The sequence below is a fragment of the Crotalus tigris genome, unplaced genomic scaffold, assembly GCF_016545835.1.
Source record: "Crotalus tigris isolate CLP2741 ecotype Arizona unplaced genomic scaffold, ASM1654583v1 scf7180000017814.3102382, whole genome shotgun sequence".
Lineage (NCBI taxonomy): Eukaryota > Metazoa > Chordata > Lepidosauria > Squamata > Viperidae > Crotalus > Crotalus tigris.
This window is the reverse complement of record NW_024096652.1, coordinates 1-21,060: the sequence shown is the minus strand read 5'-3', so window position 1 is coordinate 21,060 and position 21,060 is coordinate 1. Positions and strand designations below refer to the sequence as shown.

The window sequence follows — 21,060 nt, the reverse complement described above, 5'->3', positions numbered from 1 at the left end:
CTGATATTAAATGATAATAAAAGGGGATAACCTAATCCTGACAAAATGCTGGAGATAAGATTTATTATGACTATATTTTCCCTGCCTTCTGTGAATGAAAAGACCCTTCAGGAGAAATGATATTAATATGCAACATCCTTTTCTATTACTGAACAGTAGAAGCCCTGAGGTGGATTTCCCTGTTATTTTTTTTTATCACAGTGCTAATTTAATCTCTCCTAAAATCTGTCAATCATCTTAGAATTCTCTGACTAACTCAGAGCAGGGATTCATTTTTTTTTTTCTTCAAATAAGAGAGGGACAATGAATAGAAATCCAAAGAATAGGGTTATATTATCTGTGGCACCAAGGTTCCCTCTCTGGAAGCTTTGAGCATGACTCTAAAATTATTAGATATATGGGGAATCATGGCATTGTAATTAAATTTAAATTTTGGACTCAGACCTACTCATTTTTCTGAAGGATAGTTTATGGTCACCCTCCTCCCCACCCCCCACACCCACCCCAAAAGCCATGCATCTCTGCTTCAGAAGTGAGAGACTTCAGAATGAGAGACCAAGGATAATTCATGTGAATCATTTATTTAAAATAGGAAGGGCTTAATCCACTGGTCAAATGAGCTTGAGCTTTCTTTCTTTCTAATATTGTTCCTTTTGAGGAGAATATCTATAGCTCAGGGTTGAACTAAGGGGTCTTTGGTGTTCTCTGAGCTTGGTTGTTTTCTTGCAGATGTTTCATTATCAATCTAGTTAACATCATCAATTCTAGTAGGCATCCCCCATTATGTAGGATAAACAGGCTAGAAGACTAGCCATGAACACCAATTAGTTGTCAGAAGACATGATGAAAACTCCTTAATTTTGCAACACATGGAGAGACTTAAGCATAGTTTCAATTGAGAAACTAAGCATCCTAAACCAAACCAAGTCCAAAGACACTAGAGAATTCCTGGAAGCCTGACACTCAGACCAATCAGACACAAAGAGATAAACAATATCTACATACCATTAAAAAGTGACAACCAACAAGCCAAAAAAGGAACAAAAAGACCAAAACATATCTCCACCAGTAATCAGCACCCAGATGAGCAGAGATTAATATTAGAGTAACAATCAAGAACCAAACAACACCCCAATCAAGGAACTGCCAAACAAACTAACAGTAAACAGCCCAACCAAAGAACCAGGAAGACCATCTCACCAACACTGAGAGGGCAAGCCACTAGAACAGGGGTCTTCAAACTTGGCCCTTTGATGACTTGTGGACTTTAACTCCCAGAATTCCTCAGCCAGTGTGCCTGGCTGAGGAATTCTGGGAGTTGAAGTTCACAAGTCTTCAAAGGGCCAAGTTTGACGACCCCTGCACTAGAATATAAAATGAGAGCAAACCCAACTCCCTACAAACACTAATGATGTTACATAGTTTGCTAATGAAACATCTCCAAGAAATGAGAGCACCACGGACCCTTCATTCTTCCTTTTCTTTTGCTTCATTTGCCTGCTCCCAATTTAACACACTGTCAAAACTATGCCAGATTAGATGAAGAATCATTCATGCTTTAGTTATTATTTAATGTTTAAGGTATTATCCAATCAAATTGCCAAGGGCCAAATTGTCAAGCAAACTGAAGGCACCAGAGGGAGCCAGGCTTCACCCCTGAAGTGTGTTTCCTCCAGTAAAGTCTATTTAAAGTTTTTAAACATTATAAACATTTTGAAACTGACTTGAATAAGCTTCTGTTTGAAGGGGTCCAGAAAGGGTAACTGCTGTGGTGAAGAAAAATAAGTCCCATAAAACTGCTTACAATCTTGACTAGCTGGATTCCAAACTAAACTTACAGCGTGATGATTAATATGAGCACAAATGTTCTCAAATGTATGCCAATACATGGTATACATGCCAATACAATGTATGAACTTTACGGATGAGAGCTACCGTTTTAAATAAAACTGGCAAACCTTAAGGAATTTTCAAAGTTGACTTCACCTGTCTGGTCCTTCTGCTTTCTTCAGAAATAATCTTGACTTTGCCAAGCCATGTTTGAAAAACAAAACAAAACTCAGGATCATGGCTCACATAGGTAGGGTTTTAAGCCAAGTGCATAGTATACAATCCCAGTTGGCAGTAATAATGTAACCAACCACATCTTGGCCTCAATTCCTGGTGCTGTCAATTAGCCATGGAGGACTTCTGCTGTGGTTCCAAACATGACAAAGGGGAAGTGAAAGCAATATTACCTTATGTGGAAAACGTTGAAAAAGAAAATTGAAAATTAAATGTTCAAAGCCGTAAGACATTACAGATATTCTCTCATTACTTCCCTAATGGATTCTACTTCATTTTTTTCATAGTCACAGTGTTATCAGCCCTAACAAGAGCTCCTTCTCTAGTATGTGGAAATGACCTAAATCAAGCTCTCTGTCTTGTTTGCTGAACATTAAACTTGACCTTGCACTTAGAGGGAGAATGCCTGTCATCTTCAGCTGTTTTTATGCACAGAGTAAAAAACCATGTGGGAAAATAGACTACAAGATAAACATTCGACAAGGAGAAGTGACTGGAATGAGAAAAAGGAGCAGGTCCCTATAGGGGACAATCGACTCTCTTTGTGACCTTCGGCAAACTGAACACTCTGCTCTTAGCTCTGTGTGCACACAAATTTTGCTCCTTGATCGTAGCATATTGTGGGAGGGGGTTATTTTTTTTTTTACATTTGGCCCAGGAAGCAACTTATCAATCAAGGAAAAGGCTTGACTCTTATTCTGATGCTTATAAGAGAAAACAAGTCCTTAGTCATTTACATCTTATTATGCTGTAATTCTTTGCAAGTTTATCCAGAAGAAAGATGCAACTGGTTTTGAATCTACCAAGCCTTAGCATGGGTTAAGTGAAAGGCTATCTTCCATCCAAAGAACTTAAAGAGTCTAGAGGGGTCCTTGGTGCGCTCTGTGCTTAGTTGTTTTCTTGCAGATGTTTCAATATCCAAACTAGGTAACATCATCAGTGCTGATGATGTTACCTAGTTTGGTAATGAAACGTCTGCAAAAAAAAAAAAAGCCAACCAAGCTCAGAGCCCACCAAGGATCCCTCATCCCAACCCTGACCTATAAATATTCTGCTTTATTGGAACTTAAGATTCCTTCCGAAATGAATCAAATCACTCCATGTACATGCACTCTGAATAGTTTTCCCAGAAAGATTGATCAAACACTTTCCTTTTGGCCTTTTAAATGCCTAATAAAATGTGTTTCTTTGCTTCAGTCTGCTGCTATGTGTCTTCCAGATGTTGTTGAACATCATCCCAGCAGTTATCACATCCTGGCCCACCGTGAAAGATGTTGTAGTTTAGCAACACCTGGAAAGCCATCAGATATCCTTCCTTAACCTACGTCTTTAGAATAATTTGTTTTTCTTGGCTTTTCACTTTTGCTCTGGGATTGAACAGGTTTTTTTTCCTTCTGTTGCTGTTTTGTCCTGGCTTTTAAAAGTGATGGTTCTGAGCCTTATTTTATATTTAAGTCTCTATGCTTGCTACTTTAATTGTGCTCAGAGGTGATTTTCCAACAGCTAGCTAGAAACTGAAACTGATTTTTTCCTGGCTGGAGCCAACATTCTCAGCCTGTACAACGTATGACCACAATTAAGCCCATAATGCAGTGTTTCCCAAACTTGACAATTTTAAGGCATGTGGGCTTCAACTCCCAGAATTCCACAGCCAGCGTTGCTGGCTGTGGAATTCTGGGAGTTGAAGTCCTCATGCCTTAAAATTGTCAAGTTTGGGAAAGACTGCCATAATGTATGCTACTATGTAAGACATTTGTTAAGTGAGTTTTGCCCAATATACGACCTGTCTTGCCACAGTTGTTAAGTGAATCACTGCAGTTCGATAAATTAGTAACCTGGTTGTTAAATGAATCTGGCCTCCCCATTGACTTTGCTTGTCAGAAGGTTGCAAAAGGTGATCACATGACCTTGGGACAGTGCAACGATAAATATCACCCAGTTGCCAAGCATCTGAATTTTGATCACATGGCCAGTATATATATATATATATACAGTGCTAGGCTGCATTAACAGAGGGATAGAATCAAGATCATATGAAATGTTAATACTACTTTACAAAGCCTTGGTAAGGCCACACTTGGAATACTGTATCCAGTTTTGGTCACCACGATGTAAAAAAGATGCTGAGATTCTAGAAAGACTTCAGAGAAGAGCAACAAAGATGATCAGGGGACTGGAGGCTAAAGCATATAAGGAACGGCTGCTGGAATTGGGTATGTCTAGTTTAATGAAGAGAAGGACGAGGGGGGACATGATAGCAGTCTTCCAGTATCTCAGGGGCTGCCCCAAAGAAGAGGGAGTCAAGCTATTTTCCAAAGCGCCTGAAGGAAGGACAAGGAGCAACGGATGGAAACTAACTAAGGAGAGAAGCAACCTAGAATTAAGGAGAAACTTCCTGACAATTAGAACAATTAACCAGTGGAACAACCTGCCTCCAGAAGCTGTGAATGCTCCAACACTGGAAGTTTTTAAGAAGAGACTGGACAGCCATTTGTCTGAAATGGTATAGGGTTTCCTGCCTGAGCAGGGGGTTGGACTAGATGACCTCCAAGGTCCCTTCCAACTTATTATTATTATTATTATTATTATTATTATTATTATTATTTTGAATGATCGCAGTCAGCCAGATGTTATTATCATTATCATTATCATCATCATCATTATTACTATTACTATTACTGTTTGATTGAAGATAAATATGTCTTCCACCTGAAAAAAAAGGTCTTTTTCAAATTCTGAAAACATTGCAGTTTAATACAGAAGAGTTGTTCAAATCTCGGAGTGCCTAAGCGAGTGAGACATGCTTTTGAATAAACACGGATAAGATTATACAACAAGAGTCGCATTTTTTAAAAAAAAACAATAATCCAACCTAGGGAAGAAAGATAGGATCAGGATGTGGGGACTGAAACACTTTTTTCTTAGCAAAATTGACTTCTGAATCTCTTGTCTTCTGAACAAAAAAAAAATACAGATCTTTTATGAACGGTTATTTTTTTTCTCTCAATTTCTACCTTTTAAGGGTCAGTTTTTAAAAGGGGAGGAAAAAATCATTCTCTGTGAGCCTTTATGTCCCCTGACTCTTTTCTCCATAGCTACAATTTTGATTAATGCAGATTTTAATTAGAGTACTCCCATATCATATCTAATTGAATCCTTAGGCTGCAATACAGTACTCTATATATTTACCTGACTGTAAGCCTTGTCTTAGACAAAGCTTTTTTCTTTTCTTTTTTTACCCCAAACTACCCTGCCAAAAGGCTTTTTTTTCATGTACCCATGAGTAACCAGACCTATGCGGATTTTCCCCAAGTCTCCGGCTTCATTTTGATTCATGTAATTTATGTAATTATCACATTAATTTCTATTTAACAGATCCATTAGAAGTTTTAAATTATTTTAATTAAAATTCAGCTGAATCTAGGCAGTTGTTCTCCATTAACTACTAACAGCTGTCTTCAATGGACTTCTCTGCTAATGAATTTTCTACACAAGTTAGATTAGATGGAAAGTATGTATTTTGCCAAAATAAGGGCCCTGTAAATCCTGCTTTGTCCATAAAAGACAAGTTTCTCACCCAAGGACGTCTGGCAAAGTGCAGTTTAATTAAACCATAGATAATGCACTTTTATTTGCAAAACAATTCTTCATATCAGTGGAAGATGTGCAAATACTATTTAAGGGCTCTAGAGATCACACTGATTGGGAACTGAATGTCCCATCAAATTATTGCCACAGAATATGTGGACATCTGAATTTAAGTCTGTGTTGTTTTTACTGTTTCTGAAACTGGATTGTGAGATCTTGAGAGTCCCAGATTAATCTGTTTTCTATGTTTCTATGTTTTTCAAGAAACTGAATAGACTTTTAAACTGTATGAAGGGAAGGCATATAGAAATGAGCAGATTACCAGAAGGTTTTTTTTAAAGGTTGGGATGGTCAACATTTTTCTTTGATGACCCTTATACTTTGATTTCTCTTGAAGAACTTCACATATCCTTCAGACCACAAAATGACAGCTGAGGGTCATGCATGACTTGACAACTGCGAGTGTCTACTATATATTACTTCAGGGGAAAAGAAACACTGAAAAGACCATAAGGATGGGAGGTCACTTGTAGAAATGACAGCTGCTCTTGTAGGGAGAAACCTCCAGGTTTTGTCATGTTTATGATACCATGGTAGCGTGGAAATTTTTTTTTTAAAAAAAGAATGCTCATCTTACAGCTGCTCCTAAAATTGTAGGGAATGAGATACATTCTTGAAAATATTCTGCAATACATTTATGTTTCTCTGTTTGGTTATGCATGTGATTTTATAAATATATTGCAGAATGTTTTCAAGAATGTATCTCATGTCAAAAGAGTCAACAGTATTTCAGACAGAACAGAACAACAGAGTTGGAAGGGACTTTGGAGGTCTTCCTGTCCAACCTCTTGCTCAGGCAGGAAACCCTATACCAGGGTTAGGCAACCTTGGCTCTTTTATGACTCGTGGACTTCAACTCCCAGAATTCCTGAGCCAGAATTCTGGGAGTTGAGGTCCACAAGTCATAAAAAATCCAAGGTTGCCTACCCCTGCCCTATACCATTTTAGACAAACGGTTGTCCAATCTCTTCTTAAAAACCTCCAGTGATTAATTGTTCTGTCAGGAAATTCCTCCTTAGTTCTAGGCTGCTTCTCTCCTTGATTAGTTTCTATCCATTGCTTCTTGTCCTGCCTTCAGGTGCTTTGGAGAACAGCTTGACTCCCTCTTGTTTGTGGCAGCCCCTGAGATATTGGAACACTGCTATCATGCCACCCCTCGTCCTTCTTTTCATTAAACTAGACATGCCCAACTCCAGAAACCGTTCTTTATATGTTTTAGCCTCTAGTCCTGTAATCATCTTAGTTGTTCTTCTCTGCATTGTTTCTAGAGTCTCAACATATTGTGGTGACCAAAGGTTTGTTCCTTGTAGCTCTCAGCTAAAACTGAAACTGTCCATATCAGCATTCAGCCTGCAAGGGTCTTTTGAAAAGACACCAAAAATGAATGGTAGATAACCAGGAGATCTCTGTCTATCTCCTCCCAGCTCTAAAGCAGACCAAATAAGCTAGAAAATCCCTAGTTCTGTTCCAAAGCAAAGTAGCAAAAACTTTCTAGTCCGTGACACTCAAACAATGATTGTATTATGAATCTGGAGCATACTAGATGTTCACTGGTTATATGAACTTCAAAGCTCACGTATAATCAAAATAAAATACATGAAGAGAGAGAGAGAATAAAATGACCAGAGCAACAATGAGGATCAATCCTTGCCCACTATAATGAAATAGAGCAAAGTCTTGGAAAAATTCAAATGTTCAACTGTTGAAAAATTCAAATTCTTCTCAAGTTCAAATAATTCAAAAATGATTTGTTGCCATGTTGCATTAACTTGTTCTTCTCTATTTGCGGTTTTCTTGCTGCTTTTCCCCATGCTTTCTCAAACAAGAAAGCAAAAACTATTTGTAACATGATCTGCTTCATTATGGTTTGTTTTTTTTTTTCATTTTGTTCTCCAGTGTTCCTCAAGAATTTTTCAAGGGCAAGAAGGAAAAACTAGTTCCTCTGTAACCAATGTGTCATATGTGAAATGTACCGGTATTCTCTTGCATTTGATAATTGTAAAGTATTATTATCTGTGGCTGTAGAGAAGGGGAAGGAAGGAGAAGAAGAATGCAGGTGTTCCAATTGTCTGTGCATCTTGATGTACCTTCATGTTTCACAGTAAAGAATCCCATACCAGATGGCAAGGTTCATTAAGAATATCAAAGATGGACTGTTCATCATAGCAGCAATAGCCTGTAATGAATAATGTCTCCTAAGGGATTGGGGTGCAAAACAGATCCAGCAAAGCATTCAGATTAGTTAACAGTAAAATATATATTAGAAAACTACGAATCTGTTAGTAACAGAATAACAGAGTTGGAAGGGATATTGAAGGTCTTCTAGTCCAACCCCCTGCTCAAACAGGAAACCCTATACCATTTCAGACAAATGGTTGTCCAATCTCTTCTTTAAAACTTCCAGTGTTGGAACACCCACAACTTCTGGAGGCAAGTTGTTCCACTGATTAGTTGTTCTAATTGTCAGGAGATTTCTTCTAAATTCTGGATTGGTTCTCTCTTTGTTTAGTCCATTGCTTCTTGCCTGCCTTCAGGTGCTTAGCAAGATGTTTGTATATCTAACCCATCTTGGACCTTGCAACGGGATAAATACTATCCTCAAGTGAGGTCTGGCATTCAGCTTTTCAGAATTAAAAAATGATTAGGCTGAATTAAGTTGTTTTTACTTTGTAAAAACTATTCGAGAAACCTTCTTCATTTATGTGAATGGTAGAAGGAGAGTTCCATTTTAAATTGGCTCCTCTTAAACAGTATTTTCCAAAGTGCCTGATGACAGGACAAGAAGCAAAGGGTGGAAACTAACCAAGGAGAGAAGCAACCTAGAACTAAGGAGAAACTTCCTGACACTTAGAACAATTAACCAGTGGAACAACCTGCTTCCAGAAGCGGTGAATGCGCCAACACTGGAAGTTTTTAAGAAGAGACTGGACAGCCATTTGTCAGAAATGTATAGGGTTTCCTGCCTGAGCAGGCAATTGGACTAGATGACCTCCAAGGTCCCCTCCAACTTTATTATTATTATTATTATTATTATTATTATTATTATTATTATTATTATTATTATTATTATTACTATAGTATTTGCTTTTGAAATGTCCAGGTGCTCCTGGTATTCAAGGAGATGGTATTTAGAATGGAAGCACTGAAAATCATTGGTTTCTATATCATTTATGGGTTTAAAAAAGATGGAGAAGGAAGAAGAAGAGCAACATGAGATAGCAGCTAAAGATGCTTTGGTCACCTATAAAAATCATAAATTAGCCCCTTGGACTAATCTCACCATTTCCTTTATGATCACCATTTTGAAAAGCATCATTGCATAAAGAATTGGACTAGGATAGGTATCTACATGTGCCAAGTGAGTGGTTACATTTTCTGCTCAGAAATAATTTCAAGGCTGAGATTTCTAGAAATATTTTTAATCTCAACCAGAGAAATGAGCAGATTCTAGGACAGGGGTGTCAAACTGCCAGCCCGCGGGCCGGACGCCTCATCCCAAAACTGCGCCCACCCCATTGCCGGCAATGGAGAAAAAGCTCCGATATGTCGCGCGATGTCACGTGATGTCGCGAGTTTGACATGCCTGTTCTAGGAGGAAGTACAATTTTAGATTCTGCATGGCTACAGGTTTTATTTTTATTTTAAACTTTTAAACTGCTGACCATACTTAAAATGTTTAATAGTGTTTTTCGGCAAGCAGATCCATCAATGTACTGATCACTCTTAAGTATGATGGAGAAAAAGACGTCAACACAAATGATGTCAAATACATCATCATCACCATCACCACCACCACCAATCCCTCCATCTCTTTCAGACATTGGCCAAGAAAATTCAAAATAAAATGAAATGAATGAATGAAACTTAAAATTAAAAATCCCAATGCTCCTATACTAATCTTCACCCTTTGAGAATTAAAGAGCTCTCAAAGGGATCATGCATAGCCTCCGTTCTGGTGGTGGAATTGCCAGATAGACTGGAGAGACGTGCTAAGAGGAGGCTGAACTTGGAGTCCTCGTACTGCAGAAAGTGGCACAGGTCTTTCCTCCCCCAGAACCCCTGAAGCCCTATCTGTCCACTCCCAAGAGTATACGGTCAATGTGGTGAGATTCTTGTATTATAGGTGACTGACAATAAAGCTTCTGCTTGAGATTATTCATGAGTGGTTCTAGTTGCTTGTGCCTGATGATTCTACATACAGGTGGTCCTCAACGTACGACAATTGAGCTCAAAATTTCTGTTGGTGAGACAGTTGTTGAGTGAGTTTTGCCCCATTTTATGACCTTTCTTGCCATAATTGTTAAGTGAATCACTTCAGTTGTTAAGTTAGTAGCATGGTTGTTAGGGACTCTGGCTCCCCTATTGACTTTGCTTGTCAGAAGGTTGCAAAAGGTGATCACGTGACCCCATGACACTACAACTGACATAAATATGAGTCAGTTGCCAAGCATCTGAATTTTGATCACATGACCACGGGGATGTTGCAATGGTCAAAAGTGTGAAAAACGTGGATAAGTCACTTTTGCAGTGCTGTTGTAACTTTGAATGGTCACTAAATAAACTACTGTAAATCGAGGACTACCTGTATACAGTACAAGTGGTCTACACTTATATTGCATCAACACCCTAATCCTAACTTTAACTGTACTCCAGAGTTATGTATGGGCATATACAGTTTTATTTTCCAAAGACGTGGTATTCTCTCAACATCAACACATTGACTGAGTTACTTTGCTTAACAGTAAGATCAACCTTGACAATTCCAAAAGAAAGGCACTTGCAATTTTAGAGTTCAAAAATCACATCACATATTCAAAGGACTCTGAGTCAAAGTGATTTCATGTTTGAGAATTACAAAGAGACCCAGAAACTAATTATCTCATTTTGAACTTCATTAGAATAACCACCACAGCTGAATAGAGGAAGAAACCAGTCATGTGTTTTTTTTTTTAAAAAGTCACATTTGAATTCCAACATTCTCTTCTATTTTGAATGTGTACAAATGTCATTTCACCAGTTTTGCTGTCCCAGTATCACCTTGCATAAACATTCTCTTCCATTCTGAATGTGTACAAATGTCATTTCACCAGTTTTGCTGTCCCAGTATCACCTTGCATAAACATGCCAGGGCACGCAAATACCGTGCTCTTACTTTATAAAATTCCCAGACTTTGCACTGCATGGCAAGAAACTATAAGAAACAGAAAACACAACAAGCTCTCCCTTATGATGCCACATACTTTCAGACTAAGTAGCATATCAAGCTGGAGCCCATAGCTGAGTTGGCAACTAGAGAGAATCTGTTAGAAATAAAAACTTGCAAAATTGGGAAGAATTCTCCGTTGGACTTCTGCCTTCCCTAAATCAGTTGTACCAAGAGATGCTGCAGCACATTCCACATCAACCCACTGCCCATGGCTATGTTGGCTGGAAGAGATTGAAATTGTGGTACTCCAGTTTAGAGATCCAAGGTTAAAAAAAAAAAAAAAATAGCTTCCACACCCCAAGCTCTCTGTCTTCTTTCCCATGCACTCCCTTTGTACTTACCAAAGGTTTGGCTTCATCTTCATCTTTGAAATAATATAGCTGCTCTCCTTTGAGTACAAACCAACGAGTGTGCCAAGTCTTCACAAAACCTCCTTGCTTCCTCAGCCACCCACACTTAATGGCAGTGTGCCTTCCTGGGCTCAGCAGGGGGCTTTCTGCAGAGCCGTTGTGTTCTTCCATAATGAAGTCAGCAGCCTCTCCTGGTTAGAGAAGAACAAGTGGGAAAGGAGTGGTATGAGTTCAACTTCCAAAGAGTAGGCCCATCACTTTTGATTGGAATAGAAAAACAGCAAACAATGCTTGAATTATTCAATTATGAATTGCTTACACTGAAAAAAATTCATTACAAGGGCAGTTTTGCCATGTTCAGATATTGTTTCCCCCAGGTAGTGCTTCACTTCTTTTTTTTTTTTTTCTTCCTAGCATTTTCTCACAAGTGCTTTTTCAGATCAATTGGTTCTGACAGGAATTTACTAACTGAGTTGTTGCCTCAGACTGACAGTTGTGGGCTAACAGAGAGTAACTTACCAAAGTCACACGACCAGCTTTCATGCCTAAGGCAAGACTATGACACACAATCTGCAAACATCAGGGGAAGAAGAAGCATCAGAATCCAAGAAACCTCTTCATGTAATTATAACAGAATTTGAAGAAGGAACTTCAACTTTTAGGGTTCTGTATTCCAATAAAGCAGTTTTCAGGCAAAGAAAATGGAGGACATATTTTTGCTATAGGACAGCGTATAAGCCCACTCAGACTAGAGCAGTGGTTCTCAACCTTTTTAATGCCGCGACCCCCAACCGGTCGTAAGTTGAGGACTACTCAGCCGGTCATAAGTCAAGGACTACTCAACTGATGCAGCACCGTTTGCAGAATGGGACTTTTGGCGGGCTCAGCAGGGCAGAGACAGCCTGGACAATTCCTATTGGCTTTTGAAAGCCAATAGAATTAGATTCTATTCAAGAGAGTCTATTCTATCGGCTTTCAAAAGCCAATAGAATAAAAGGGAGTAGCACAGCTAAGGAAAAGGGGAAAAAAGGGTGGACTGCGTTGTTTGGCGACCCCCGTGAAATGGTCGTTCAACCACAAATGGGGTCCCGACCCACAGGTTGAGAACCACTGGACTAGAGGGTCTGGGGAACCAAAAGAAGGCTGGCTATCAATATGGACCAGTATCTTATCCTGAGCCTCTAATGAACAGATCTCATGATCTATGATAATAAAGATTTGATTTGATCTCATCCACATACTTGCTACTTCATGTTTAGGAAATGGTTCAACTATTCAAGATTTGAAATATCTGCTGCTATTGCTTTCACTCTGTCTACTGCTCTGGATCTTGACAATACAGAATTGACTACACAATTTTTTCTGATATTCTTAATGGATTAGAACAGGAGGTTAAAGGCTCCAGGACCCCATATGTTCCTCTAAAAAAATACAGTTCCCAGAATTGCCTATGGAGATTCTTAGTCATCCAAGTCATGGTTGACTAAGATCATGGTTCAAGAGGCAACTGGAATTTTTTTTGTTTTTCCTTGAAGAGGTTGCCCTTCTCATCCAAGAAGCTTTTTCAGTTCAGAACTGAAGAAGCTTCTTGGATGAAAAGCGAAATGTCTTCAAGGAAAAACAAAGTCCAGTTGTCTTTTGAAAAAGCACCTTTGGGACAGTTCCCAGAGTCCATACATATGTGCCACAATGTGAGTAGTGATTTTTAATCCAAGGGGAGAATTATTTAAAATGTAAACAGCAGGAATCATAGAGCCTACTTTTAATTAATAGGGTTAAGATTAAATCAAATTTAGTGCTATATTTGGCATTTATTTATACTGATATTCCCGTTCTGGGGAGTCCAGCTTCCAATATTTCATTTTATTTATTAAATTTTTATGCTGCCCATCTCCCTTATAAGGTGACTCTCAAACATGCAACCCAAACAAAGGTCAGGTACAGCATTCAAACTGCAAAATGTTGTAGATCCATTAATTATAGGCATAGGCCTGGAAGGCCTTAACAGGGATGGCATAATTGACATTGATTTCATTGATTGAAAAAGGGTTGTATGAACAGAAATAAGAATCATTGCTTTGAGGATATCTGATCAAGGCATGTTTTTGTTAATTACAGTATGGAAAAGGAATCAGGTCTACCTTCAGTTGTATTGTGAAACAGATGGCTAAAATGTTTATTTCAAAACATTTGGCTTTTTCTCTCATCAACAACTGTGGTCTTTATGATCCAGCATGGACTGTCTGACTTTCACTGGCAGCATGATCATCCACCCCCACACATGGTTTCATGGTTGCATTCATTTTTAGCAAGCATCTGTGAGAAGCATCAGATGTAGAAATCTTTAAATTATGAAAAGCTGGACTAAATTAAGGGACTGAAGGTGGAAATGAAAGCCAAAAGAATTTACATGAGAAGCCCTTGTGTGTGCAAAGGTCTTTCATCAAAATTCTTTGGAGGAAGATGGCTGGTTAAGAAGTACAAAATATAAACAAACATATTCAGATATGGGATAAATTCCCTTGATTGCTGCAGACTATCACTGTCACCTTAGAAGGACACCTGACTTATTGATGCTTCAGATTCTGAACTAATTATGTGATTTTTAATTTGTTGGCACAAAGCTAAAAAGAAACCAGGATACAGAAAGCCACTGAGAAACTCAGTGAAAAAGAAACTTAAAAAGTTGGAAATTACAAAAAAAAAATCTGCATGAATAACATGCAATTTAAACCACGAACTTTACCTTTTTCTAAGAAAGTAATGACAGAAATACAGAAGATGGCTTCTTTGCACAAATAAAGATTATGACTATTGCAAATCAGTGAATTGATTTTTTTTAAAAAATGTAAAAAGCACAGTTGACAAATCACAAGCATTTTTCTTTAAATTAAGGTTCTTAAAGATACAAAGGTGTAATCAAATCTTGAATATATTTAAAAGAAAGTAAAAAAGATGGTTAATAGGGCAACAAAATGCATTCAAAATGGACCAGTGGTCTCAGCATAGCTGCTTCACAACTGTTTGCATATGTGTGTGCATGTACAAAGTAAAGTAGTTTCTATACTTCAAACATGTGAATGAATATCTGTCATGGGGGGGGAAACATATTTTTTTCTGATTGGCTAAAGATAAAAAACGCATCTAATTAACTGAAGTTAGAAAAAGGTTTCCGTTGAACATTAGCAGGAGCTTATAAATAGTAAATGCATTAGCCAGATTCTGCCTCTATCTCATCCTCTTCTAGAAAGAAAATTTTCCTTAGAGATTAATGATAGGATACTGGTTGGCCATTTATTGTAAAGTGCTAGTTTTTGATTTCATGCAGCTTAGATTAGCTGGCTTATAAAGCCCCTTCCAGCTATATTTTATCATTGTTTCATTGCTGCTTGTTTTTGTTGTTCTATACCACCCAGAGTCCTTCAGGATTTGGATGTGTTTTAAGTACTGTTAATAAACCAGCAAACATTATTTGCAGTCACAAGAGACAGCTTTCCAAGCAACATAAATCACTAGTTCATAGTATTTCTTCTACAAAAAAAGTTAATCTATATTAGTCTTATCCAACATGGCACTCTCCAAATAGTGGTTGGGAAATTGCAGTGACAACATGTTTGGAATGTGTTAGGTTCAGAGTATTAATGTAGACTGCTTAAAAGTATAAAATAATAAAGTGTCTTTCAAGTCTAGCTTGACTTCTGACGATTTGGCAGACAGATCCATATGATTTTCTTGGAAATGATATGGAAGTGGCTTGCCATTGCTTTCTCCCATATTTTTTTGACTTCTAGATTTCTAGTGTAACTGGAGTATAGAGAGCTCAATGTCAGGCACAATAAACCAGAATCCAGGAAGGAGTTCTAAAGCCCTGCAATTTTATCCCATACTACCTATAACACAAGAATCTGATCTACTAAGGGTCAATGCAAATTGGCACTTGATAAGAATCAAGGGACTTCAAGGGTTGGACCTAGGTCTCTTTAGAGAGTGTAAGGACCCCAGACCAATGAGGTGCTTGACCCACTCTCAGGTTCACCCTGGTCATCTCCTACAGTAAAGGTCTCTTATGCAATAATATATCAGAATTTTCCGATGAAATGTTGAATGTAATAATGCATATTCCAAGCTTTCATGAAATTTCAGAGCTAGTTTTCAAATTCTATCTATCTCTGTGTCCATAACTGTGTAATCAGTACAAATCACTGTCCAAATCTGGGTTGGCTACAAATACTGCTACTAAGGAAACATAAATACAATCAATTAGGGTTAATCCTTGTCCTAAAAACATGACACCTAGATCAGTTTAAACTGGTTGGCCTTTCCTGTCCTGGCTCAAGCATAGAAACCTATAATACAGTTAAAGCCATGGCAGTTCACAGAAGCTCTCAAGATAAATGGCAAACGTGAGGACACATGGCAACATACATCAAAGAACAATTCTGGCTATCCTGGTAACTGAACTATTCCTTATTAACCATTAGCAGGTAACTTGAAATTACAACATATCAAGTTATCTACTTTTCTAGCAACATTAGCTCTGCTAATTTTATTACCTTAAATTACTATTTAATTTCCTATAATTTCATTTATTACAATCCACATTGCAATAGTATTTGATTTATGTTGGGCTTCATGCCTTATTTATTTGGTATCATGATTACTATTTGCTCTTTGTTTATATAGCTGGCCAACTTACACACCAACTCCAGGTGGGGTACAACATTAACAATCCATAGTTAGAAATTCACAGTCTAGCCCTACCCCACCACCCAGCCCCATGGCAGTCACAACAGAATCAGACAAACCATGATATTGGCTCTGGATGGGGTCCCCAAGCCCCCTGACAAAATCATGTCTTCAAGGCCTTGTGGAAAAGCAATGAGTTGGAGGTCAATCTTATCTTTAAGGGAATATAGCAGTGGTGGTGAACCTATGGCACGGGTGCCAGAGGCGGCACTCGGAGCCCTCTCTGTGGGCCACGTGACGTTGCCCCAGCCTTGCCTCCCCCTGCGACAAAGGGAATACAAAGGGAAGGAGCCACCATTGAGAAGGCCCTTCTCCTAGGCCCTAAAATATATACTTCCTTGATAGTTGGATCTACAGCATACTTTGCCTTTCTGCTTTGGTGAACCAGATAGATATATTGTTGTTATTGTGCTAATATTGGGAACAAAACATTTCAAAACATTCTCTAACATTTCCACTAACCTGAGTAAAAGCAACCAATAATTTTTTTGATGTACCACAAAGCAGCATGGGAATTTTGGGTTTGAATGTGACACAGCAAAGTTCCAAGAACTTTGTAATTATATCTTTCAACAGACAAGGAATAAAATCATTTTTTCCAATAAAACTGGCTAAGGTATTATTTGAAACCAGAATAGTCATATACTGTACATACACAAACCTATATCCTAATATCCACCTTCACAGTAAATATTAATATAAGTTAAATCCCAGAATTTAGTATATTGCATGGTAAATGTTGTTTCATACTTCATAATAAAATATACTCTTGAAAGCAAAGAAAATACATTTAAGGATGTTGTTGCGTCCTTGGCGGGAAAGCAGACACGAGAAGCAGCTGGAGTTCTCAGTTTCTTTTATTCAGCGTTCAGCTTACAGGAAGATGGCTTCAGCCTCGCCCAAACGCCTCGCAGCCTCTTATATAGGCAACTCCCGGGTAAATGGGTTACTTTTCCCGTGCCAGCACCCGCGCATGCGCACGGCGCTGGCGACAGCCTGTCTGGTCCCGGGCAGCTTTGCACCTGCCCGGGACTGCCTGCAAACGCCCGAGCCGTTTGCAAAGGCTCGGGACATAACACCCCTTTCCCCCGGGCTAAAACTACTACCAACATACAACATTTATTTTATATAACATTTTGCTCCCCAATGTTCCCACTGTTTACTGGCTTTTGCTTTGCCAGCAATGTTATGTAGTCTTCTAGGTACTTGGGAGATTTCTTTGCTCTCTGTGACCTTCTTAGCTCTGGATTACTGGCATAAGTCCCCTGACTGGAGGGAGGCGTGAGCCTTTTCTCTCTATTGTGCCCTGGTGTCTTCCAAGGACTGTGCCCCAATGCCTGGCCTGCTCGCTTGCCCACCGGGCTCGTCAGGCCAGGGCTTCTGTTGCTTTGTGACCTGGTTGACCTGCCTAGCTGTAGACCCTCAGGCCCCTTGAAGTGATAGCCGCTGCTGGGCGTCTCTGTAGGACCTCCTAGGTCAGTCCAAGACCTGTCAGGAGGCTGTCCATTCCCTGAACCCCATTCTGTGTTCGGGCTCGTGTGGGTTTCTGTACTTTCCCAAAACTCAGGTGTTCCCTGATTTGTGCTAGGGTTGTTGTAGTCGGGACTTGGTTCCTCGACTAGCTCTGTGTATGTTTGACCCCCTGTAGGATTTGGGGTAAGGTCAGGCCAACCTTGGGAATTGTGTGCCAGCTCTCTTGCGGGGAATGATTTGTTGGGATGCCCCCGGGTATCCTCCGTTGCTGGAGTGCTGTGTGATGTGTGTGGAAAGTGAGTATGCCCCCGGGGTGACTCCCTGGCTGGAGTAGGCGTGAGTGCCTGTTGTGTGGGTAAGCTCCATGACTTCCTTTTCGGAGCAATTGCGGAATCTTGGGACGAGCCGTTTGTGGCTCCCTCAGTGGAGATGGGCAGTAGCTCTTGCCCTTCCCTTTGCTCCAAAGGGTCCCCCTCCCCCCCTGGAAAAGACCCAGGAGTCTCAGCAGAAAAGTCTCGCCTAGAGCGAAGTTGGTCGATGTGCCGACGCAGGACACGACCGTTGTCCAGGGCAACCTCGTAGGAGAGAGGACCTGTGATCCTGGACACAGAAGCGGGGACCCATGTATGACCAGGCCCGTAATTGCGAGCCCAAACCGGGGCACCCACAAGTAGTTGTCTAGGTGCCCTAGGATGTGAGGTAGATGAAGGCAGTCTGTCCGGATGCAACCGGTCAAGTCTAGTAGTAAGTTGGCGCCCCCAACGAAGTTCAGCTGGACTTCTCCCTGTAGAAGTGGACGGTGTGGTGCGATAAGAAAGGAGAAAGTCAGCCAACCTGTGATGCCAGTCCCCGTAGGTGAGTCTCTTCAAGGCGTCCTTTGCGATGCGCACCATGCGTTCAGCCATACCGTTGGTGGATGGGTGAAAAGGCGCAGATGTGGCATGACGAATCAGGTTTGCCTGTAAGAAAGCTTGGAATTCGGAGGAGGTGAATTGAGGGCCGTTGTCAGACACAATGACATCTGGCAGCCCGTGTGCAGCAAAAATCCCCCTCAGTACCTGAATAGTCTTTGCAGTGGTGGTGGATGAGACAGGTACAACCTCAAGCCATTTTGAATGGCTGTCAACAAGGACCAAGAAGAACTGGCCCTGAAAGGGCCCAGCGTAGTCAATGTGCACCCTAGACCATGGGGACTGTGTTTCCTCCCATCTATGCACAGGAGCTTGGGGCATCTCTGGGCGAGATCGTTGGCACAGGTGGCATGCGTGTACCTTAGCCTCAATATCTTTATCTAAAGCAGGCCACCACAAGTGGCTTCGTGCAAGAGCCTTCATACGGACAATGCCAGGATGAACCCTCGTGGAGGGATTCTAAGACCCTAGTCCTCATTGAGGTGGGAATGACAACTCTGTTTCCCCAAAGCAGACAACCCTGAGAAAGGGACAGTTCGTTCTTTTGGACCAGAAACTCTGAAACTCATGACTAGGGCAGTGCTCAGGCCACCCGGACAGGACCCAGGAGCGGACACGTGAAAGTGTGTGATCTGTACCTGTTTCAGCGGTAACATCCCTGGCACTAAGAGGGAGCTCGGGCAAGGCTTGGATTGATAGAATGTTGACAGCTGGCGCGGGGTCAGCTTCTACTACTGGCAGAGGCAACCTACTGAGGCCATCAGCATGGCCCATTTCTTTCCCAGGCCTTTTTGGAGTAAGGAAAAATCTATGCGACAAGAAAATAGACCACTAAGCATTCTAGGGAAATGATGTGGGGAGTCTGCTTACGTGTGGTAAACAGTCCCAGCAGAGGCTTATGGTCAGTGAAGACCGTGAAATGCCTGCCATATAGAAAATCGGGGAATTTTTTAATTCCAGCAACAACAGCCAGAGCCTCCCTGTCTATCTGAGCGTAGTTGCGCTCGGCAGAAGACAGTGTTCTGGAGTAGTATGCAATAGGAACCTGAGTTCCATCAGACCTGAGGTGACTCAGGACAGCTCCAACCCCGTAGGGGGATGCATCACAAGCGATGCACACAGGAAGAGACTCGTTGAAATGTGCAAGAACACTGTTAGAAGTGAGCAAGGCCTTGACTTCTTTAAAGCAAGCCTCATGTGCTTGTGACCACAGCCACACAGCTTGTTTGTCTAGTAGCCTGTGAAGAGGCTCAGCTACACTAGCTTTATGTGGAAGAAAAGAATTGTAGAAATTCAGGAGGCCTAGGAAGGCCTGAAGTTCGGCCTTAGACTTTGGCCTGGGTGCTTGTAAAATAGCAGTTAGTTTGGATTCAGAAGGATGAATCCCAGCAGCATCAATTTTGAATCCCAGAAATTCAGTAGAAGGCACCCCGATCTTGCATTTGTCTTTTCTGAGCTTGAGGCCTGATTCCCTGAATCTTAACAGGACAGCCCTAAGTCTTTCAGCTAGAATGTGTGTGGAGTCTCCTGCAATCAAGACATCGTCACAGTAGGGGCAGACCCCTGGTATACCTCGTAGTGTGTTTTCCATTACGCTTTGGAAAATCCCAGGAGCGACATTTACTCCAAACTGTAGCCTTTTTACCTTAAAGGCTCCCCTGTGGGTCACAATGGTCTGAGCTATGGCAGCATCATCATCAACATGCAGCTGTTGATATGCTTGAGCTAGGTCAAGCTTTGCAAAAACACGCCCCCCCTTGAGAGAGGCCAGGATGTGACTGACCACAGGAACAGGATAGGCATGTTGCTGCAATGCCTTATTGATTGTGCATTTGTAATCAGCACAAATGCGAATGTCCCCATTTGCCTTTAGAGGCGTGACAATGGTGGTCTCCCACGGGCTGGAATCAACAGGTTCTAGGATTCCCTGTTGGATTAGTTTGTCTAGTTCAGTGTCAATCTTACTTTTTAAAGCAAAAGGGACCCTTCTTGCTTTAATCCTAATGGGAGTGACAGTGGGGTCTAGCTTTAAGGACACAGGTGGTCTTTGAATGTGCCCAGCTGGGGGCTGAAAACATCATGCTAAAATTCCTTGCAGACTTCCTGTAGGTCGAGTGTTTGTAAGCTGTTAGAGTCACGTGACGGTATCCCCAGGGCCTCAAACCAATCGAGTCCTATGAGACTCGTTTTTTTCACCCCCCTACTACTAACAGTCTAGTGGGACCTTCAAAACTCTTGTATTGCCACGTTCAGGGTGGCTCCCCCTGAACACACACTCTTGAGTTCTGAAAATCAGTTAATACAATATCAGAAGGCCTTAACTTGGCCTTGTCCCACTACTGGAACAAAATCTTCCTAAATGTATGCAATGAAATGATGGACAGGGCAGACCCTGTGTCTAGTTACATAGATAATGGAACCCATTGTAGCTTCACGTTGAGTGACAGCTTTTTCTTCATGGGCTTGTGTGTGCCTGTTCTACAGATGCTTCTTCGCGAAGCGCAAAAACCTACCCTATTCTGGCTGGGGAATCTGGTACCCTTCAGGCGTTCTTCTTGGGGTTTTGCCTTTCGTCGGCCCAGGCACACAGCTGCAATGTGCCCTTGTTTACCGCATGCCCGGCAGGTAGCGGAGCGGAACTTGCAGTCGGTTCTCCTGTGGC

General features: G+C 40.8%; 1 protein-coding gene across 2 annotated transcripts in view; it reads right to left on the bottom strand.

The window, feature by feature from the left end:
• The window catches only part of ARHGAP24 (Rho GTPase activating protein 24), a 305,640-nt gene extending 294,088 nt beyond the window's left edge, over positions 1-11,552 (bottom strand). Inside the window, exon 1 of one of the 2 annotated variants that reach the window (XM_039342820.1) lies at positions 11,260-11,552. In XM_039342820.1, coding sequence (XP_039198754.1) covers positions 11,260-11,439 — 180 coding nt within the window. In that variant the 5' untranslated portion in view covers positions 11,440-11,552. The remainder of the gene's footprint in view (positions 1-11,259) is intronic. The other variant, XM_039342819.1, reaches the window with a different exon arrangement.
• Positions 11,553-21,060: the final 9,508 nt, after the last annotated feature.